The sequence below is a fragment of the Ruditapes philippinarum genome, unplaced genomic scaffold (assembly GCF_026571515.1).
Source record: "Ruditapes philippinarum isolate M1 unplaced genomic scaffold, ASM2657151v2 ctg906_1_1_1_1, whole genome shotgun sequence".
Taxonomy (NCBI): Eukaryota; Metazoa; Mollusca; class Bivalvia; order Venerida; family Veneridae; genus Ruditapes; species Ruditapes philippinarum.
The window spans coordinates 43509-68218 of record NW_026865174.1 but is presented as its reverse complement, the minus strand read 5'-3'; the positions used below and the strand labels follow the sequence as shown (position 1 = coordinate 68218).

The following is a 24710-nucleotide window of genomic DNA, read 5'->3' as shown; positions in this document are numbered from 1 at the left end:
TATACACACTACTTTGCAACAGACCTGTATTATATAATATCGTGGCAAGGGTAAATAGGACATAACCAATTTAAGCAGTGATAAACGTGAGTCCCGCCTTATCTAATTATTGCTTCGCCAGCTGCTCTTAAACTATATCATTGTAAAAATCAAGTTAACCATTAACTGTATAATATCCCAGTGAAGCAGTTTGATATTTGCATAAATCTGTAAAATCTTGAAATATTGAACGGCGTAGTTATGGAAGTTAAATTCAGACTGGCATAAGATACTCATTCTTTTCATGGTAAGAGCTTGCACCGAGAGACATATGAAAAGAAATTCATCTTCGAATTTCTTTAATACAATAAATCTTTCCATTTCTTAAGGCATTTCAAAAGCAATAAATGTATTGATACAAGAACTTTTGTTATGCAAATAAATAAACAACATATTGCTGTCAGATTTTATTCATAAGTGGGCTACATTTCTACATTTCCTTGAAGATATGTTTCATTTGATTAGTTGGTTTCTATTTCTATAGCATGTCAATGTCTTTCTTGTTGACTTATTGCCGTCATATTTATTAGTATAGTATTTTTGTTACTAAATATTGAAGTATACATTTACTAAATATTGTAGTGTATTTCGACGTAAGTTTCGATGTCATGAACAATTTTTGTACTGCATATATGTAATTCAAGAACGCACACACAGACTGTTAGTTATTATTTAGCACCAAAACAATTGAATACGACTCCTACTTGAAACAATCATATTCATAGTATTACCTTACAGGAGCTCCGCTGATGTCAAAAGAAAAGAGATAAATATACTCAGAATCAAACTCTTTTCAATTCTTTTTTGTGCACTCTTAAGTCCGACTTGGGTTATTTTTACAGTATAAAATGATTATCCTTGATAAAGACGATGCGAGAATGATCTAAAAATTTGCACACATGTCATCTGTTTAGACCCGCATCGAAAATTACACAAATCTCGACAAATATTTCCACCCGTCATGTCAAACAAAATAAATCAATGGAGTCCCTTGAAAGATAAAAAATCAACATTCTTAGAATTGTTTATATTATCTTTGATCTTTATTCTTTCTAGGATCCAAGATATAACGACGAAGTAGACAGAATTACTGGTTATACTACAGATTCTTTATTATGTATGCCTGTAAAAAACTCAGATGACGAAATTGTCGCGGTTGCTCAAGTTATCAACAAATCTAATGGAGAAGGATTTACAAAAGAAGACGAAAAGGTAGATCATTCTTATTACATGGATAGATAAAAATGACAATTACGTCATACTTGTTTGCAATGATTTTCAGTTCCTGTCCTTTTTTTAGAGTTTTTCGTGGTTGAATATTTTTTGGATATCAAACATACAACAAAAAAACAATATCTTAAATATTGAAGTTAATGTTATTAGTTGACTAAATGGAAGAATGGAAATGTATGTTCAGATCATTCTGTCATACAAATACGCTATCCATTTCTTTTACATTAATTGAGAGAAATGACAGTGTGTCATTTTTTGGTCAAAGAAAGTAATTGTAAAGTATAATTTAAGATGCACCATTATTCAATTATATCATTGAGTAGTGACTGAAACACGTACACTTATGACAAGGTTAAGTGCTAAAACTAAGGTTAAGTAATCAGTAATGTATTCAAAACATGTACACTTATTTATTGAATGGATCTATAAATCACAAACAATAGATGCCAATGATATATTGCTTCAACCTATGTTGGCGAGTCTTGTAGTTAACAATGATGTAACACCTAATGTAGTGCACATTGTTACTACGTGATGTTCCTATTTCTGGATCATTATTTAACCGTTTAAGGTGGAAAAACTGTTACACTTGACTATTCAATTCTCTCTTTTTAGATCTTTGCTTTTACACTTAACCTTTATTGATCTGTCTTACAATTTGAAGATGAAGGATGTTTCTCTTATCTAGGTTGCAAATAATTATAATCTTTTCCGTTAAACTTTGAAATTACTGTCCAATTTAGACAATAGATATTTTGTTTCTAATACTAACTTTTTCCATTTTCTTGAGATTTTTGTTAAAATGTTTCCGTAGTAAATGAGTTTTTTTCACGAAAACCATTTATATTTCTTGGAAATATAGTTACTCTATCATTTAAAAAAACTCAGATTTTACATTACGTCACAAAACTGGTGTTAATTAGCCTTTTATGGATTTTTGCCTACTTGAAATATGACCTGGCAGAGGCTATAATAATTCTTCGTTATAATATCGCTTTACAACGAGTTTTATATCAGATGCTCTAATGAATGTATAAAACGTGACTTACAAGCAAAATGGAACCTTAGCAAATTATCAAGGCTTTTTTACTACATGTATCTATTTAGAATTGTACAAAAAGAAATATTTTTAATGAAACTATAAATTCAAAACTTTCGTAGTGGCAACTGCAATAAGAATTAGATATATGTTCTGCGTAAACTTATCTAATTGTATTCTTTGCATGGAATTATTGTTGTCAATTAAATGATATTCAAACCTTTTTGAACACGTAAATAACTGTTTTATATAATTTTAATTTAAAAAATTCATCCCGAAAAAATATACTTATCGCTATTACACGCCTTTAAGGTGAATTTCACAAAGCTAACTTCTGGAATGTACAGAATGTACGGGAAAGCGGTGTTGAGCTAGGTTTTAGAATTCATGAATATTTCATTCAACATATTTTTTTTTAATGAATGGATGTTCTTCTTTTAATGTGGAAAATGAACTACAATAAAGTTGACAATTTAAGTCAGCAATTCATTTTAAATTGCTTAAAGTTAATTAGAATTAACAAGAAAAATTGCGAGGTTTTATAATCAAGATGGTTTCTTTCAAAGAGATCTATTTTTATATTAATATGTACATAGTTATAAATAAATTTGAGAACAAAAATGATCAAATTTTTAAAAATTCAAAATTTCTTTTTAACAAACATTTTTTTTCTCACGCAGTTGTATTTTTCCAGACTTATTTTTCCAAACGTGTAATAGCAGATAAAATCATTATATTAATTTATAAAAGGCACATTGCTTCTTGGTGACCATTCTATATTGTAATACAAAACTTGTGCCGTCATTATAAGAGATGCGTTCAAGTTTATAAGGTTATGATCTTCATATTCAAATGCAGCTGCTCAAATATTTGACGTGTTATCATCCCGACGAAACATACAAATGACATTAGTATAAACAGATGCGCTATCATACAAGAAAAATAAGAGCGGCTTCTGACTGCGTTGTAATTTGTTATCAAACCTTTAATTACCTTGATCTGGCAGGATGTTATCAATGCTAATTTATCATCTCTGTTAAAATGAATTCCAAACTACCCCTTGGGTAGTATTGTCAATATATAATTGAAAATTTCATTTATTGAAGAGAGAAAACCATATTTGATAAATTGTACTTTTATTCTGTTAACCTTATACATTGCCACATCATAGACTTATACTAACTGTTTTCAGTATAATTTGTATTCATAGTAATTAATATCACGATATATTCATATTCTAAATATGAGTCAAACCAACATTTACAACACTACACTGTTCGTCATTAGTTAAGGAATATTCAGATGCGGAAATGTCCTGCTCCCTGTACCCATTATGACATGTATGTTATACAGAATATACCTGTATATCATTTCCTTATTTAATTCTAGAATCAATGTCATTTAACAACGAGTCATACTTTTAAAATAATTTTATGAGCATGTTTAAGTTTGCGGGGATGAAAACTTCAATTGGGAACTTGTAAGTTTATAGGCGATTAATGTTGAATAGTGTAGCTGTAATTGTCACATATAAATTTCCCTTAACAAAATCAACGACCTTACTATATTTGAATTAAAAAATATATCCATGTATTAATATTTGTTTTATATGGCATCTGTTGTTAGAGTAATTGACTTCGAATCAAATGTACTTCACCGCTTCGGGTTCAAATCATGAAAGGGACTTTTTTAAAATTTACAACGAAAGGAAGCCCTCCAACGCCGGTGGTTCTACTGAGGTAACGCTCAGCACTGAAATAATACAAGGAGGGAGGGGGCGAGTAATATAAGGTATTCGTCAAACGGGAATGCTTAAATGTCACAACAATGGCAATAAAGTGTCGTTCTACTTTGTATTCAATAAATCAAACACAATTAAGAAGATAAGAATAAAATAACAATGAAGAACTTACTAATCATCTTATAATATAGTTAGCAAATTGATATAAAAGCTAAGCATTATAATTGTTTTAGGCATTAATTCTACTTTATGACAAATACTCCTGGGAAATTAAAGGCTCTTGTCCCAGATTATATGTCACAAGCTTTAGACAGTTATTAATAAGCTCTAATGATTTACCAATAAATTATAGATAAACAGTTGATAAACATATAGTTATTACCTAAGTGTTTGTTTTATATTTTAGCATGGTGTGTAGCCAAAGTTTGAAGAGTTTAAATGTACTTAACAACAATTAAAGCGGCTGGCCTCCAGATTCATTCTAATTTCTACAAACATTTTGAAAATGTATTTTTAAGTGAAATATTAAGAAGGGAACAAAGAAAATAATTTTCAGATTGCAACCAGCTCTTCCAACCGATAAAATTTACCAAAATATGTCAAAATAAGCTAAAAAACCCTTACTGCGTTAGTAACACAGTAGGCCTATGGTCAAAATTCTACAAAGCCGGTCATGAATCGCACAATACATGGAATTAAATTCTTGAATGTCTTTACTTTCTTAAAAGCTAGTTACTCTTTTCTCATTTTTGATTTTCTTGACATATTTTGGTTTAGATGGAGGTATGCAGCATTAAGTCAAATTGAATCGATAATGGCGTAATATGTGTTGGTAGAAGTAATGAGCATTTATAAAGTTATATGTAATAAAAAATGTAAAACTATTTAGTGGTATTTACTATTTTAAAATATTGAGTAAGTGTGAAACAATTATCCAGAGCATGTAGATTTTTTCAAACATAAAACCATTGTAACTGATTACATTTAAAAGAGTCACTTGCAAGCTAATTGAGCAAGCATCTTTCTTTAACACAGATATAACAACATTGATGTGCACCTGTTATGTGTCGTTTCTCTGTCTGAAAAGCATCTTTTTTTCAAATGACGTCAAACACTAATTTTTTTCTATTAAGTCGGAATTAAAAAATTTTGGAAGTTCTTGCGAACACGTTTCTTAAAAGTCAGTTTTATGCCTATGTATTAGCTATTACAATGGGAGTTCAACATTCATTTCAATATAAAGTTTATATAAATAGTAGTTACGAGAGAACATTTCTTTAAAATTCACCTTAAAATAACACAAAAAGATGCTGCAATTTTAACCCTTATTGATATGATTACATTTTACATAAGTGGAATGGTGTTCAACACGTGCTATAAAGTATTTTGAAACATTGATTTTATTAACCTAAATAGGAAATACTTCAGAATGTAAAGAGACAGAGTTTATATATTTTGTTTTCATTTTTATGATTGACTTACAGACTCATTGTTGTATGGATTGGATATGCGAGCAATCCTCTAATATTAGCTTTTTATTCATATACAATTATCTATTTGCAATCTCTATTTGCAAAATCCTTTGTCTGTCTCCAAAGATGCATATTTCTTCTAAATGCATTTGTTACAAAAAACTTGATGTAATGCTATGGTAAAACGATAATAAGTTTCACAAGCACGTAAGCATTTTATATTTGTTACAAATAGCAATTGTTCCTTGAAACTAATTTCCGTTCCAATGGTCTTATAATGATTCAAAACACGATGCACTAGCATAAAGAATTTTGTTATTCCAGTCTTAAGTTTGATTTTTTTTACCTTGGTAGGTTTTAGTGCAACTTTTACTGCTTCTTGGACTTATAAATTGACCTGTGACAGGTTAATATTCCAAAACGGAAGAAAATAAAAATGATGATGCGATGTCTCTGAAATATGAATGTGGTGCCTGTTTGTTTCTGATCAGTTTAATTTCCTAAATAAACTTTGTTGAAATTGAAATAACTATACAATTGCGACACAACATGTTCAAATGTATCAAACAGGTCTCATGCGAATAAAATTTTCTTGTGGTTTTAACTGCCCTTTTTTATTTGGTATTACGGTATAAATGCAAGAACTCACTGTGGATGACAGAACAGAATGTTCAACCTTGACAAGATCTTGACTCAGTAGATACGAGTATAACTTGCCTCGAGTTAAGATTCCTTACTATCACACTAAGAGGGGTATGATGCTTAAAAGTTTATAAGCTTTTTTTAAATGACACTTCTGTTGGACTGGTTATTTTTTTATTATAAATTTGAATGAAGCTTAAAAGTATCCTTTCTTTTTCTCAATGATCTAAATTCTCTAATTCAAAGTGTGTATCGTAATAATGTTCCACACATATAGAACGACTGTTTAAATGTTGCCTGCAGCAGAGACATGTTTGAAGAAGAAATGACGTCAGCTTTTAACATTTCAATCAATAATAGCCTTTTAAAGCTTTCTAGATTACATTCATCTTTAATATAAGACCTTATGCGTAGAAATAATCAATAGTAATAAAGTTAATTTAGATGTCACTACAAAACATATCTACAGGCTGGATGAGCATCTAATTGCTTCTTAACCTCGGACCATTTTTTTCTTAATTTCCTCTAAAGTTATGGAAATAACAATAATTGTGAGCAATTTATTTCAAATAGATCCATTGACTAGATATTTCCAGTTTCTGTTGTTGTTTTTTGTTGCTGTTGTTGATTCTTTTTACTTAAATTGGTTACGTCTTTTTTAGTTCATTGGTTTTAGTACATGGTCATTTACAACTATATTTTAATTGCAATCAATAACTTTGACAATTTGACAAAAAAATGTGACAGAATTTGAAAACAAAAAGATAAAAAAAGAAAAAAGAAAAGAAAGAAATCAAGCATACTTGTTTTCAAGATCCTGTATTTCATTTTTTATGGTTTTATATCAGAAATATTTATTGTAATATTCAGAAATATTTGTAATGCTGAAATGAAGATTTATCAATATTGTAAAATATGATAAACAAGATCAACAAGGAAAGGCGGCGTTCAATGAACGCAAGTTTCAAAAAGTATTATTTGTATAGATATTACCGAATTTACATTTCATGTTAATAAAAGGGAGGTATTTAGAAATTTATTTTCTATTAAGTCTAAGTCAAATCTTTAAATAAGAAAGGAATGCATATATTTTAATGATTACATATGATGTGGACAAATATTTGCAGTACACATTTTACATATTTTTGGATGTTTGACAATTGTTTTAGAAACATTATTGTATACATTTACTTAAATGTGGTAACAACCTTAATTACAACATACAAGATCTTAAAAGTTTCGTTCTAGGAGTCTGGAATGAATAAATGGTACCTTTAAACACTTACCGTCACGTGGAATCATGTAGTCAACACGAATTTACAAAGAATTTCATATGATTATAAATATAAAATTCTATTTATTTAGTTCAATAACTTGTGCCTCAATTTATTGAATACATCCAGTACATTGTGATAAATGAGTAACTATATAAAATAAAACGTATACACAAATATGATTTTGTCTTAATCCATCAAAGAATATGATATTGTATTAAATCAAAATGATGAAAAAAATGTTATTGTGCTACATATTTTTGATTTCCTTCCAGCTCCTGTCGGCCTACCTGTCTTATTGTGGAATAGCCATATACAATGCTCAGATTTTTGACGCCTATAGTAAAGAATACGAAAGAAACAAGGTATGTTGTTTTATGAGAAAAAAGGAAGAAATTCAAAGATAAAATAATAAAAATTTTATATGAAAGTGTTTTGATGCTTTCTTCACTAGTACATTGCATCAAATTGATCCTGTGTTGGATTATTACGCCAAACTCTTTGTTATGTTTTGATGTCGCAGCTATTGACGTCATGTGAGATTGACTTAATTATTCTGTTTATTGTTAATTATTTATTTATATACCCTAAAGAAGGCTGTTCAACTGAGAAATTGGTATATTAAAGGCACTTTTAAGAATTTGCAGTTGATTTCTAGTATTATTTTTTACTGTCTACATTTAGGTGTAAAATGATTGGTTTTAGTAGGTCAGAAAATAATACAATATACTATTCGTTTTCCTGAAAATCTGAAACATTGTGACCACTATTAAGCGAATTAATCTTTACCATCAAATTTTCATTTGTTTATCTAACATGTTGCTAAATGCAATATCGATTTAAGTACAATTTAAAGTAAGCAATTGTTAATGTAACGAAACGTTTTCAATTTTAAGATCACCTGAGCTAACTCAGAGTGATCTTTTAGGATCGTTGAATATCCTTCGTCCGTCGTCTGTCGTCCGTCGTCCGTCCACACTTGTTCGTTAACACTCTAGCGGTCACATTTTTGCCTTAATCATCATCAAATTTTGTCAGGATGCTTATCTAGGTATTAGCTCGGATAAGTTCGAACATGGGTTATCTCAGATGAAAAACTAGGTCACTGGACCTAAAAATAGAAAAAAACTTTGTTAACACTCTAGCGGTCACATTTTTGACTCAATTGCCATTAACCTTGGCCAGGATGCTTGTCTAGGTAATTGCTCGGATGAGTTTGAACATGGGTCAACTCGGATGAAAAACTAGGTCACAGGAGTTAAAAATAGAAAAATCTTGTAAACACTCTAGTGGCTACTGTTTTGATTCAAGTATCCTGTTAATTGGTCTGAAAGTTTCTTTTGATGATTTCTAGGTCAAGTTTAAATATGGGTCACCTGGGGTCAAAATCTAGGTCACACCGCCCAAATATGGATCATCCTTGTTAACACTTTAGTGGTCACATTTTTGACTTACCTGTCATGAAACTTGGTCAGAATGCTTGTCTAGGTAATTGTTCGGATGAGTTTGATGGGTCAGGTTAGCGATCTAGGGTCTTCTTTGCCCTCTTGTTTAAGATTAAAATAACCACCAACTTGTTGTAAATTGCTCTAAATAAACATTTTAGCACAATTACCATTTATTGGATTATTAAAACTTGAATTTGTTCGCGATCAAAAACCAGCTGAATAAACGTCACAGTAAATATGTTTTTAAATGTTTCAATGGCATTGGACATTGGAATAAGCGTAGTTTTTATTTTCGAAAAACACATGGACTATTATACTTAATCAAATCACAATAACACAAGGTACATTAGTGTTTGCTTGCATTTTTTTTAAATTTCAAATTATTATTACAGTGTCTTTTGGAGGTTGTACATGATCTGTTCGAAGAACAAACATCGTTGGATGACGTCATACTAAAGATAATGCAAAGAGCACAGACTCTTCTCAAGTGTGAACGCTGCTCTGTTTTATTGAAGGACTCTAACTCAGAGGTTAGTTAATTTGATGATCACAAAATCGCAGTACTTGATACCCATAATAATTTTAATACAGAGAAGCTCTCATCAAATATTGTGTGTTTGTTTAATTTTGATAATGATTATGAAAAAAAATGTTAAAACTTAAACTATGTTCATTTGTTATATGTAAGCAAAATTAAATCCAACGTTATTATTTTGACAACTCATCTACAATAAACGTTTGACAATTACTAGTAAAATGCGCTGTCATGTCATTATAGTGCAATGTGTTAATTTGTCGTTCATTGTACGTTATGATCCGGTATATTTTTCATTTTAAGAAACCATTCAGCAAAGTGTTTGACCTTGCATATCCTTTAACAAATGGGACCAGCTGTCATTCTGCGATAAGGTGAGTCCACGAAGAACATAATGTGTTCAATACGCATGAATTTAAGTTATTTATAAAGTTTGCATTGTGAGCATGGGTTTATCCATCCTAGTGTACTATCATAACTCTTTAGAATATAATTTCAAAGATAAATGTGATTATTTCTTCTAGTACCTATATCTTTCAAATAACGTACAATTGGAAAAATATGATATGATGAATATGATTTATTTACCATCAATTGTAAAAAAAAAATTTTTTGATACTAAGGATTTTTCAGGAACATTTCATTTCTAGTTTTTAACACAAATTAAATGTAACAAAATCATGTTTATCATTCATGTACTAACTATACCGTATTTATCATTTTAAAATTTTAAAATACAATGAAAAAAAAACAACGATGTCTTAAGGAATAATCATTTTCATAAAAGCCTTCTGATTTATGTCAATGAAAGCAATAAGCAGTTTCTGTTTTTATAATATGTTCTTATGTAAACATAGAATCATTTTGCTCAATCAAATAGGTTGGATGCTGATCCGTAAGTTTTTTATGAACACTTGATAATTTGTGCTTAGCTTTAGTGGTCTTTTTACAAATTACTTCTTCATCTGATATTCTTACAAAATGATACAACTTTGTTCGCAGGTCAATTGATTGCACTGTCCTGTTTGAATTTGTGCTTGTGTTTGTTAAAGTATACGGACGATGTTCACTATGTTTCTCTTGCAATTGTTAAAAGCACGCTTCCAACAACACTTCAGAATAAGCATTGATTATTATATTATAATAAGTAAATCAAAGGAAATATATTTCATTGTAACTATTGGTACAGCTTCAAACAATTTTTCCGAGGAAATCCAAACAGAATTAAAATATTGCATTCACAAATGTACTTTTTATGTACCTTAATGAATGTAATATAACCGACAAAGAGCACCCGTTAGTCATTTAGATGTTTTTCTTTCTTTATTTTTGAGACTGTTACAATATTTTCAAATAGATTAAGGCTCATAAAGTCTTATTAAATCATACCTTTTTGAATAACTTGAGTACTGTAGCAAACAATAAGAAAACGTGTTTAGAACCATTTAATAACATTTTCCCATGAGAAATGATATTTCATATGTCCATAAATACAACATCTCTCTTTTCTGAAAATTGATCTCATGCCAGGTTGTAGTTCTCCCGCATGTCAAATAATTGAATGTTTAACATCTCTCACACACAATGATGATTATCAGCAGGAGTCATATTTCTTCATTTGAATCTTATAATAGTTATTAAGACATTGATATCGGTTGTTTGTTTTTACACGTTTACAACACTTAAGAATTTTTTTCAATATAGTTGAATACATACATCTTTTTTTCTTGTATCATTATTATATATTAAAACTAGTTTTTCCTACTGCATACATAGTGTCTTTTTTATTCTATTTTGTCGATGCATTGCATATACTAGATATGTGTCAATTAATTGCGTAAATGCAAGATGCACTTTCTTTTTCTCATACATTTTTTTAAGAAATTAAATCATTTGTTTCCTTTATTTGAATTTAAATTTGATGATATATTCCCAAATAGTTGAAACTTAGTACCTGTGTAAGCTTTTGACATTTTTATCATTGTACAAAAGCTACACACAAATGTTTTATTGCCTGAAAACTGTAAGTATTGAATTATCAGTTTCTTATGTGAAATAATGCGGTATATAATAACAAAATCCTGTTTTATTTAAACATGTTTTGCATGGGCACTGAGTTTTTTGGTACATTTTACATCCAGTTGTAGTAGACAATTTTCCATTTTTTGTTTTACAACAACATATCATAATAGTTTGGTTGTCGCTGAAACAAGAAAATTTGTTTTAGATCAGTTCAGAACGAGTTTAATATATGTAAAAAATATTACTTTCAGCGTTGAAAAATTTAAGTGTCCTTAGATATTAGATAAATGTACGAATATGTTTCTGCAAAAGTTTTATTATTAAAAGAAATCCTGGAAACGGGACAAAGAAAAAAGTGAAATCATTAATTTACTCAAACCAATTTTAGAAACGTTGTCAAATGCAATGATTAATGATACTGTTAATACAAAAAAGGTCGGGATTGATTGTATAAGTGTATAAGTTTAATAAAATTTGGACAATCACCAGCGGTATTCCCAGAGCAAATTGTCATTTATTAAGGCCGTTTCATTGTCGAAGCACATTTGCAATGCGAGATGATTTTTGTTTTAAGACGACGACAGCAATTTTCCAGAGGTAAAGTGGAGACTGTATCCCCACGAAACCGATCTCACAGCGCCCCCTGTTGTACATATACAAGGTATGCTCTTGTTGTTTTAGCTAGTCATTGATTCGTTTGACATGTGTTGCTAAAATGCAGAAAAAAATCTATTGTAAGTTTTACATTATTTAGAGCATATTCAGTGCCATATTATACTTAATACATAATATGATTAGATATAATATTCAAATATCATATATTCTTGAAACAGATTGATACAATTTACATAATTATATGATTATGTGTCAAACCTCTTAGCGAGTATGATATATATCTATAAACTACAGAAAGTATGGTCTTCTAAAAAGTTGGAACAATAAATGTATTGTCAATTTCCGTTCAATGTTGCGTTAATAAACAAAAATATTAAATAGAGGAAATGTAACGGTAAAAGTATGAGAAGTGTTAAAAGTATTAAAACTATTTCTTAAGCCAGATTACAAATTTTTCTTATAATTATATAAACGTTTAATGTATTAATGTTTAAACACAAAGTTGTTCGTTGTTTGGAATAATGTTATTAATATCAACTTTTGATTTATGATTAATCTTAGAATATTTTGATCATAATAATTTTGTGTTTTATATTTATTGGAATTTCAAGGTAATTTTTTTATTCAAGTACATGTATTTATGTAACAATAATTTTACTTGTGTATCAATGATGCCACAATTTATGAAACGAAACGCATCCGTTTTTTTTGTTATTAAATGTGTGTAAATAACGTTCCTTTTCTGTCTTATGTTTGAATGTTATTTGTGTTCCTCTCTATCTGTGTGTGCATTTGTTTGTGACCCCATGTTTATTTTTTATTGCATTGATAAAGATGTATGGATATGTAATCATATGTAACATAATGTTCCATGATGGTCAAATTAATGATATGCTTTACTTGTACAAGTACAATATCTATGTATTCATAATTGTATAAAACATTCTACACATTTTCTTTTGCTTGTAAGGTGAGGGTGAAATAACTTATTTAAAATGATTTTTGTCTGTTTGTAAATGAAAATAATACTTTGTATTCTAATGGTTTATTGAGATTTAAAAAAGATTGCCTTCACATGTTCTGTATCTGTTTAAGATTACGTTGCAATTTTTGACCTTGACGATAAATCATAGATCCCAACTCTTTTATTTGAAACCACAAAGAATGGCATGTGCTCTTTGTCAACAAATAGGTTGTGATGAAAGTCTTATTGTAATGCACTATTCTGATAATTTGGTTAAGCGAGTTAGGGTCATATAGGCATCTATCTATTCATTTTTAAGAACATAACGCATATCATATTTAAGGAATTTATGTGAACGAATTTGCACCAACAGCAAAAGAATTGAAGTTGTCAAAATTCAAATATTTGGCAGAGCAATCTGTGAATTTTTTTTGTTCGAGTGTTTAGGTGTTTTATTTCAAACGAGTGTAGTATATTACTTAAATACTTGTATTTGTTAAATGTTAATTGATTAATAACCTAAGTGTTTTCTTATTCATAGTTCAGACCCCTGTGCAGACCTGCAGTTAGGTAACAAACTGGCTGAGCTTGTGTTGAAAACAGAAGAAACTATAAACATTTCCGATGCTCATTCAGACCCTAGATTCGACAGAGAGGTAATTTCTTTAGTAACAAAAACTATGGAGTCTTTATGAAAATATGTCGCTAGGTTGATAATCTGGGTGATCTTTTAAGACAATAAAAACTGGTTAAGAGTAATATTTAAAGAAAAGATCGATTGCGAAAGCAATTAACAAAATGCAACAATACTTAATTTTTAGTAAGGATATTTTGAAATGAAACATGTATAGCTGCCTATGTCAATATGATTAAAATTCCAAACGATTGGTAAACCAAGATGTTTGTCATAGTTAAAAGATGTTATACATTAACGTTACATATGGCGTGTTACAAATTTCAGGTTAATGAGCCAAATATTAATATTGTTATCGACATTGTTACATGTATACAAATGTAACTTGCAGGGAACTTATTTTGACCCTACAAAAAGATATTTCTGTATAAAGTGGCAAAGGTTTAATTTTACACTTGACTGTATGTTCAGTCGTATGAAACCTGTTTTTTTTGGTCGAAATTAGCAAGAATATGGAGGCATTTCGTCTCAAAGTTACAAGCTTATAAACATTTGAACATATGTTATTACTTCATCGCGTGACAATAACAATAAACGTTAATTTTTATATTGTTCTAACAAGTGTGTCTATTTTTTCACAAATCTTATTTTCTAAAATAACCAGGAAAAAAGAGATGCGAAGTTTAAATCCTATTATATATATAAAATCCAGATTGTGTTTCCTATTTTGAAACATTTTGCATGTTTGTTTCTGTTTTCTATTTGATAGTCATGCGATGATATTCAGTTTTGCTAAAACTTCGCTGTAAAAATAACCTTTTTCCTCTATTGTTATGGAATAGAAATGACGTTTTGTCATCTAGATGACAGAAAACGATATTGTAGAAATTATTTGTTGTATCTTTTTTATATCAGAATAAACACATTTTCCTTACTGACAAGTCAAAGGTGTGTTAAAATCAAGGCTTAAATTAACTGTTTATGAATATACAAATAATGCTTGCACTATAAAGCAGATAATCAATAAGGATGTTACTAAGGGATAAATCTTTAAAAAGTAAAAACAAACACTTATTCTCATTTCCTCTTTTGCAGACAGATGTTGTAAGTGGTTATCATACAAAGTCTATTCTTTGTAAACCAATAAGAAATCGATATGGACAAATCATAGGTAAGCATAGAAACTGATACATGAATAAAGATGGAGATATAAAATATGGAACGTATTTGTTGCTTAATATAATGACTCACGTGAAATTGATATTATACTTAACGACATTAATCATTTATCCTTTTTCATACACACACACATTGTATTTATAGGTGTTGCTGAAATTGTAAATAGAATAGATGGATTGCCATTTGACGAACATGATGAACAACTATTTGAGGTAACACGTTTTGTCATACTTCAATATTTCCATAATGCAGGAAAATCACAATTTCTTACTTTAGATAAATTAAAGAATATTTATAAAGAACGTTATATTTCAAAACTTTAACTTTCATTTTTCTCATTTTCGTGTGGTTAGTGACACAATGGGAGATTTATTAAGAGCATAAAAACTATATTATAGTTACAAAGCATCGGTTTACAGACATTTATTCGACAGAGGAACCGTTCAATAAAAAATTGCTGATCCGGCTTTGTACGACACTGTCTTTTTTAACTATATTTTTTTAAAGCAAAATGCTTAACAAAATATACAAGGCTGTTATTTATCATAGAATACATGATGTTAATAATCTTCATGTGAATAAATTTTAGTTCTGAAAATATGTTATTATGGTGGAACTAAGAAGAAGCATACGATGTGTGTAACAATAAAGATGATATACTGTAGGGTAAAATTCAGATTAAAAATGTTTTGATTTACATTGATATGACTTTTCAGGCGTTCACGATTTTCTGCGGATTAGGAATAAACAATGCTCAACTTTACGAAGAGGTTGCAATATCCTCTGCAAAGCAAACTGTAGCTCTTGAGGTAACAGTTTTGACTATTTGATTTTTTTTTAAATTAATGCAACTTTTGGAGAGAAAAAAATACGCAATCCGTGTACTAAAAACCTCTATTTCTTACTGATTATCAAATATTCTAACCATCTCAAAGTATCTATATCATATTAAACAAAATTCAACACAACTACACTAAAAGTTATATCAACGTATTGATATAATATATGCACTCATGTCCTAAAACATTAAGATAGCCATAAAATAGCTATTATAGTTTGTTGTGTTCTTTTCCAAAACGCATATCAGACATATAATATAATTCTATATGAATTTTGCATATTATTATGATGTTAATGAGTTTTTAATGCGCAGTTTATATCCTTAATCTTGGTGAAAAACTAATATAACTATTATTTTGTGTACACATGCTTTAGGTACTTTCTTATCATGCTGGTATAGAAAATGTGGAAGTTGAAAAAATCAAGGTATACACAGCTTCGCATGCATATTTTATAAATGAAAGTGAATAATTATTAATTTTGGATGGTTGTTTACAAATCGGTTTTTAATCGACATTTAAATACAATGACACGCTTTTATCAATAGCCTTATATATTATTTTAATACATGCTAAGAAGTTCTACAACTATGTAATATTTTGTAATTAAATAGAACATTATGTATTTCATCTCATTAAATTATATCTTTTATTGTATATTCAAATTAATATATTAATGATAACACATATGTAACTGCTAATACTTTCTTGCTTTTATTGTTTTTTATGTTTCACAGCACTCACCCGCCTTCTACAAAACCTTTGTACTTATTGATAGTTAATATTATCATATTTATTAGGGATACATAATTAATTGAACGTTTATTTTATTAGTATTGATATTTTCTTGCTTTGTTTCAGAATAAACATGTACCACCAGCACCAGAATGGCGTTTGAATGAGCTCACATTTAATGACTTCTCGCTGAACAATGACGAAATGGTCATGGCAGGATTAAGGATATTTAAAGATCTCGGACTAGCAAAGTCATGTAGAATAGATTTTGAAGTAAGTTAGATCTCAATGACTTTGTTTGAAGGGTTTGAACGAATTAACATATTATGTTATACCGTCTCAAATTGCCACCCTGTTCTTGTTACGTTTTTCAAACTTTTCTGTTCAACGTCAGCGTATTAATGTATTGCTGTATAATTTGTATTGTTTTGATAGACAAGGAATAAGTTAAAGCAATAGGACCTAAAAAAACTTATTTCCCTTTTCAGACCTTATGCAAATTTCTGTTGACTGTAAAGAAAAATTATAGAAATGTTGCTTATCATAACTGGAGACACGCCTTCAACGTATGTCAGCTAATGTTTTCTGCTTTACTGGTAAGTACGTTTTTCTTGAAATCTATAATCACATTTTCAGTTCGATGCATATTCTATAGGTAATACTTGTCTACGTGTAATGTAAATCTGTTTTATTTAATAATCCAAAGGGTATATTCTTGTTTTGTAGTATTATGTTAATGTACTTATTATATTAAAAGATAGGCTACGGTGTATTTGAAACAAACAAAATTATATATTAATTGTCATGTTAGATCCATTAAGTCTTTAAATTATTTTTAAACAGATTTCAGATTTATGGTATCTTAAAAGTAATTATACTATGAAACAAAATAAAATATCATTTTGTTATTATATAATGTTAAATATGCTAAGGAAAAACGGGAAGTAAATTTACCGAAAGATTTAGCGACACCTGACAAAATTGACTTATTCAGAAATGCAATCTTCGTCGCCTGCTAAGCAAACTAGAATGCCTGGCGCTTATTGTCGGCTGTCTTTGTCACGATCTTGATCATAGAGGTACTAACAACGCATTTCAAGAAAAGTATGTACAAATGTATAGTATTCACGAATCTTCGTCTCCTTTTGAAAATTAATAACTTTCACTTACATGATTTGCCTCAATTAAGAAGAAATAATGAAATACATGTAAAACAAATTGGAAAAAAACAACATTTTTTTCTTATACTGTTGCTTATAATAATTGTTTTGACATTGGATTATTTCATGTGAGAAAGCTATCCAGCTAGCTTATGGAACGTCGGTGGGTGGTTGTACTCAGGTGATAGTTCGTGCCTCAAATTATGCACCACTAAAGCTGAACCGTCTCCATATAATTTATACTGTGTCGTCGTGACATAAAACCCGATCGAACAAACAAACGAACAATAAGTTTTAATTATGTCACGGGTAAATGATTAACCTTTCTTTCTCGTAACATTTGGTACTGATATAGCATTTTTATAACACTGCTTACAGGACTAGCTCAGCATTAGCGCTACTTTATGGTACAAAAACAACGCTGGAACATCATCATTTCAACCATGCTATCATGATTCTAAATACAGAGGTATGTTTAAGATAATAAAATAGCATGTTAGTTTTAAAGCAACAATAAGAACTGAAACATATGTCACGATATTTCATTACCCGTCATAAACTGGTAGTACTCTTATGTTTTGACAAGTAATTTACTATATTACATTGATACTGAAGCGCATATACCTATAATAGGAAATAAGTGTTCGATACGATTACTTATGACTAAGACACACTTTATCATATTATATTACTGTAAAAGATGGTATAAATAAAACGAACTCATTTAACACATAATTAGTTATTTACAAGTAAAACCTTAAGGAGTACTGTAATTCATTAAGTGTTCATTTACTTACATGTACGCATCGTTGTCGTTATTGATGTAATGATATGATTTATATTTTCCAATTTGATTACATTACGGTATGACCCATGTTTTACGTATCATACACGTTGTTGTCAACATGCATACGTACTTTAAATCTTTACATACGTATTTTATATCATAATATACGTACTTTACATCTTCATATACATACTTTATGTCTTTACATTCGTACTTTATATATTTACATACGTACGTTTTATCTTACATATGTTCTTTGTATCTTTACGGTATGACCTATTTTTACGTATCATACACATTGTTGTCATCATTTGTACGCTGTACTTTATATCTTCACGTACGTACTCTATATCTTTACATACGTACTGCATATTTTTATAAACGTACTAAGTAATCCTTAATACTTACTTTAAATTTTCATATACTTACTTCATATCTTCACAATATACATGCTTTTTATACAAACTTTATCTCTTCACACACGTACTTTATATCTTTACAGAGTACCAACATTTTTAGCAACTTATCGTCCGATGAGTATTCAAAAGTGATAAACATCTTGAAACATGCAATTTTAGCTACAGATCTATCATTACATATACAGTAAGATGAAGTTTTCTTTTATTATTTCCGAATAAATGTATGCTAGTTATGAAGCTTAATTTACTTTACCACTTAAATGAAAGAAAAACAGTATGCAATACCCATTATATGCATAAACTTTCTTTCAATCATTTAGTTTCGCTTGTGTATTCAATAAATATTTCCTTTTAATAACTATGCATTACTAGATAGCAAAAACAAGATGTTATTAAAAATAAATCACAAAACGCATGAATTTTCCTAAAAGCACTTCTCTGTCATCATAATGTCACAAAATTGCTTATTGTTATAGAAAACAAAAGTCTCTGAGCGTCATTGGAAATTGACAAGTTAATAAAATAATAAGATAATGTTGCTGAACCTGTTATACTTGTCTCGACAATTTAAATAACCTTTCTTAAATAATGTCAATGGAATAGATTTGAACAATCCATATCAATGATATCTTAATCAAATGCAAATTTTCATTCACTTATATAAAAGATAAGAACGTAAATGTGAATATATTTATATTTACCACGTTTAAACCATGGAAATTCAAATTTAAATAGAAGAAACTATATGAAAGACAAATTGCCGCCAACCGTTAAACTATTTGTTTAATGTTAATACAGAGTACGGGAAAAATGGTTTGCAATGGTTGACGAAGGACGTATAGACTGGGATGATAAGGACCTAAGAGAAATTTTCCGTAGTATCCTTATGACAACATGCGATATTGGAGCAATTACTAAACCGTGGGACGTGTCTAGAAAGGTAATTACTGTATCTTTAATTTTTAGCAGCTTTTATTATAAACATGCACGTGATCTTTTGAATTGTTTACATGAGATGGTTATTTATCCGAGGGAAGACATACATCCGTATCGTTTGTTATTTCTTAAATAATGATACAGACGGAAAATAACATAAGGGAAAATCATGCATGTATTACTCGTGTGCTTTTTATCGCTCTAGTTAATAGTGAATTAGATAATGTTGTTTTGACTTTCGTCCTGAGGGTTTACTGGAAACAAACATTTCACAATTACATTCGAGAAAAGTACATACTTGCAATAATTTCTAGATTTTTATAATTTTAAACCGTAAGCAAAACAAAGTGTAGATTCCTTGTGAGTTTTGGTTGATTACATGGTATACTGACGAAGACATTGACGAATTTGTTCGTAATACAGTTTGTTGTGCATAATATTATGCAAGTCCATAAAGTTAATATATATATGATATTGTATCGTATACATTATGAAATGAATAATGACATGCATGTTATCTCATATATATCATATCGTGTTTTAAGGTATACAACATAAGTCTCAATTTGATACGTTACGTCGCTTAGTCCATTGAAGAGTGCATGGGATTTGTAATCAAGCTGTTGCAGGTTCTATCCTCGGGCGAATCTTTTTATCTACGTAACTTTATCGATCTTGGACATTGCTTGTAATGGTCATTTGACTCTGTGGCCAATTGCGAACGAATTTGTATATACATTAAGGAGGAGTTAAATATAAGGCGTAAACAATCAACCAACCAAGCAATAACTAATTTTAATGTTCTTGCACTATATACAATCAATTTTGATATGCCAATTGATATCTGTTGTGAAACAAATTGTCGTATTACTAACCATTATTATACTGACGTATTTTAGGTTGCTGATCTGGTGATGACAGAGTTCTTTGACCAAGGAGATAAAGAAAAATCAGAGTTAAAAATTCAGCCACAAGTATGTTACCTTTTGGCCTTGTTAGCAACGTAACAATTACACTATAACAGAACTGATGAAAACAGCATAAAAAAGATAAATGGTCCTGTTGTCATGTCATGTCACCCAGAGATTTTTACACTCTTTTCATTTTCGTTTAAGAATACATGTAGTTAAAAGATAAATGCATTGAAATTTAAGATTTTGTTTTAAACTCCTTTTGTTATGCGATAAACCAGGTTACACTTTATTACAAAAGACATGAAAATGAAATTAACAACTAGGAAAATAATCAAAATAAAAGCGCAGCTTTTTTAATACGATAATAAAAAAAAAGCTTGATGCTGAAATTTATATGTATTAGTTTTTAACAAAATTTTGAGGTCAAAAGCATATATTTTAGGCTCATATGGATAGAGAAAAACAAGATCAACTTCCAGCCCTTCAGCTTGGATGGATCGATGGAATATGCAGACCTCTGTATGAAGTATGTATGATAAAATGTTGATTGCTGTTTTAGCTAAGCATCTGAATATAAACTAATTTATACCTTGTAAAAATCAATAGTTTTTACTCAGGGCGTGTGATCAATACAATAAAAAAGTTAATACTGTATTAAAGCTATTCCAAAACATTATTACTTGTTGACCTATCTAAACTTTTCCATAGTTTCTTTCAATTTTATTATTAACTTCGCATAAACTTAAAATAACTCACATGGCCTTAGTACATTTTTGTAAAAATCCATCGGAATTTATGTTCATTTTATTAATAGAGTGAGGCAGCCATTTTATATTTTTGACAAGTTCATATTTTATCCAAAACATGTTTCAACAGCAACTGTTTAAACAGTCAGTCTTTTGTATACACAGTTAGTGCAGCTCAACTTGACAATGACAAAACTAAAGATAATGCCTCTTTAATTAAAATATATATTGTTACTGTAATTACTTACTTATAATACATTTAATGCTATAATATTAAGATATCTATGCTATTGTAATTTGTCACACTTTCATTTCAGAGTTTGGCGAAATTTGACAAATCGTTTAAGCCAATGCTAAATGGAGTGCTGTTAAACAGAGCAGAATGGGAGTATTTGGATGCTGAAAGACTAAGTAAACAAGGGACAAGCAGGGAATCTGTTGTGTAATCTTGCCATATAGACATTTATTTAATATCAGTCCTTAAACTTTATTTCCTCCAGCCAACAAGGATTGTAAAATCATATGAATATATCATGTTTCTTATTATTTAAAGTGCTCAAAAGCCATAGACAGAGACATTGGTATTTACTGCGGTATACAGTTAAATCATCATAACAAGAAATAATGTTTCCCTTAAGCAAGACATACAAATGTGCTTTTATAGATATCTGGAAGTACAATGGAAATAACGTGCCGACGTCATTACATAGTTTATGCACCAACAGACATAAAAATTAATTTAACTGTGTATAATAAACTTTATGAGTTTTAATGAGTCTTTCAGAACGTTTTTTTTTATCATATCCCATTCAAGAACATATTGTTTTATACAATTCAATTCCTTAAAAAGGTATAAGAAAACAAGGATATTACATTTTAATCAATTATTTTTTTAACATTTACATTGGTCACCATTATGTCTATCTCTATAAAGAAAGCCTAAAATGATTCATGACACTACTAATTATAAACGTTGGACGATACTATATCACAATTGAAAAGGGTAGAACATTAACATATAGTGGAAGATACAGGACCCGATTGAAGTATTTTGTTCATAAGAGATGATTTAGAAAGGAACGATTTTCAATGTCCACTCACGCTGGCTTAAATAGTATTCAATATTCGACAATAAAATGAAAAATAAAACAATAATAAACGTTATTCGACATGTTAAACATTTAAAATGTGAAAATATTGTTTTCACAACATGTTGTGCATTACAAAGCTGTTACATGACAAATTGAAATTTAAACGACGACAGCATGATTGTTGTACATTTTCAACATTAATGTCGATTCACGAAAACAACTTAATTGGTTTTATATATTGTAACTTTATATTTAAATTTATCAAGTTGTACCTTGAATTAATTGTCAAATTATAAAATAGTACATACAAATGATTCATTAATTCTGAAAACATGATTGGCCTATTATTAAGTCTACATATATTTTGTGTATCTTCATTCAGACAACATTTTGAATAAATTGTTCTGTTCCTTATGGAAATCAACGATTTCTTATTTATTATAAAATATTTCTAAAACTGCTATTCTTTTTATCTGCTTGTTTTAAATTACATTTGTGCTTTCATGGGCATTAAAACATTTTTGAAATTGAAACATTAATTTGTTGTTTCTGACTTCAAAATGTACAAAACAAAAACAACAAGGTAGGGAGAATCCCCAACACATGACCAACGGTAAGGAGCCCAGCAAGACACCAAAAAATCGTAATAACACATTCAAATAAGTAAACAAATGAATAAATTCTTCTTAAAATTGTTACCGTTCCTATCGTGTCAAACTATATTTGTTGTACTTTTATAATTATAATCAGGGATTTCAACAAGAATCTTACTTGATGAAGAAGGGCTATTTATAAAACTTTTTGATGTTTGATATATTATTAATCTGACAATGACACATTATATGCTAATAAGTTTAATAAGCATTACTTGTCGTCATTTTATTGATACAAATACTGTGGTCGGTAGTTTGCACTTGACAGTACAGTCCAAGAACAGACTCAATCAAACCGAGTCTGCAATATTTCTATTTTGCCTTTTTGGGCTTTATTTAGGGATTCTTTTTTCTCTGTTTTATTGTAGTAACGGGTTAACTCCTGCTACAATTTAAAAGGAATTAACCTGTTACTGAAATCACTTGACGAAGTGCCATTTTTTGGTAAGAGCATAATCGTTACCTTACTTAAAATTGTTATTTCTCCCCATATGATTAAGTTGTTCTTCTGTAACAAATTAATTGTTATTACAAATTTAGGCAACTTAATTGATTTGTATATTCGTGATTCGTATATCACGGGGCCAAGGTCATTTTCACAATGATAACATCTTAAAAGAGCGCGCAACTGAACAATAACTCCATCTCTTCACAGTTCCCATGTCAAATGCTCACATATTATCAATATTTTGAATTCCTTATATTATTTTTGTCGTGTAAGACATTTTTATCTTATGACATAGTTTTTGTTCATTTTACCTGTCCACAATTATAACAATATATACGTATTCACGCAAACCAGTCATATTTAGGGTATTCGTTTGGAACGATGATTCTGTGTATATCTTAAAATATTTAACAGACTTTTGTTGGTATATAAGTAACTATAACACTGCTTACCTATATACATTCTTCTAACCGTGTCTAGAAGAGTACAGCGTGTGAGCAATGAATTCGTTTCATAATGAGCTATTTAGAGCGATCAAATGTTCCAACAAAGAAAAGTTTTATTCGTTTGGAATAGCTCCATTCTATCTCCTTTCTTTCATATATTGCATTTAAAAACACCAGTACATCTACCATATGTGTATTGTCGGCAAATGTTATTTGTCTGTTTTCAATTTTGTTTTGCACTAAACAAAATTTTAATTTAAAGGCTAAGAAGTAGCAAAATTCGTCTGTGGTACTTTTCAAACATCATTCGATGACGGGTTGTCTTATTTCAGTGCATTCAGTTTCTAAAGTAATATTGCGAAACCGTCGTGATCAATGTAGTTCGTCTGGAGTCAAAAGTCAAGGAAACAAATTACAAAACAATATTGCACTTAAGTGTGATAATAGTCTTTGGATAGGAAAACCAATCTTTACTAGACAATAAATCAATATACCACAGTCCGACACAACAGGAGTTGCATTTCTAGATTACTTAATAAATTATAACATCTTGCTCCCAATCGATTTCGTTCGAAGGAATAATGATATTTTACTCTTTAAGAGAAAACAAATTGTGATTGATTCTTGTAAGTAATAAATTGTTAACTTATTCCTCCTGAGACATCACAAAATATACCTTACGAAACTAACAATTATGTT

The 24710-nt window shown here is 29.4% G+C and overlaps 1 protein-coding gene across 4 annotated transcripts in view; it reads left to right on the top strand.

Annotated features, from left to right (window-relative positions):
• The window catches only part of LOC132728123 (dual 3',5'-cyclic-AMP and -GMP phosphodiesterase 11A-like), a 90422-nt gene extending 67425 nt beyond the window's left edge, over positions 1-22997 (top strand). For 2 of the 4 annotated variants that reach the window (XM_060713740.1, XM_060713741.1), the window contains exons 3-22: positions 1096-1251; positions 7716-7805; positions 9281-9418; positions 9727-9797; positions 10304-10318; positions 12020-12106; positions 13566-13680; positions 14754-14829; positions 14982-15049; positions 15554-15646; positions 16053-16103; positions 16538-16684; positions 16900-17007; positions 17406-17515; positions 17950-18040; positions 18861-18961; positions 19576-19717; positions 20613-20687; positions 21070-21153; positions 21691-22997. In XM_060713740.1, coding sequence (XP_060569723.1) covers positions 1096-1251; positions 7716-7805; positions 9281-9418; positions 9727-9797; positions 10304-10318; positions 12020-12106; positions 13566-13680; positions 14754-14829; positions 14982-15049; positions 15554-15646; positions 16053-16103; positions 16538-16684; positions 16900-17007; positions 17406-17515; positions 17950-18040; positions 18861-18961; positions 19576-19717; positions 20613-20687; positions 21070-21153; positions 21691-21819 — 1947 coding nt within the window. In that variant the 3' untranslated portion in view covers positions 21820-22997. The remainder of the gene's footprint in view (positions 1-1095; positions 1252-7715; positions 7806-9280; positions 9419-9726; positions 9798-10303; positions 10319-12019; positions 12107-13565; positions 13681-14753; positions 14830-14981; positions 15050-15553; positions 15647-16052; positions 16104-16537; positions 16685-16899; positions 17008-17405; positions 17516-17949; positions 18041-18860; positions 18962-19575; positions 19718-20612; positions 20688-21069; positions 21154-21690) is intronic. The other 2 variants (XM_060713742.1, XM_060713743.1) reach the window with 2 other exon arrangements.
• The last annotated feature ends 1713 nt before the right edge of the window (positions 22998-24710 follow it).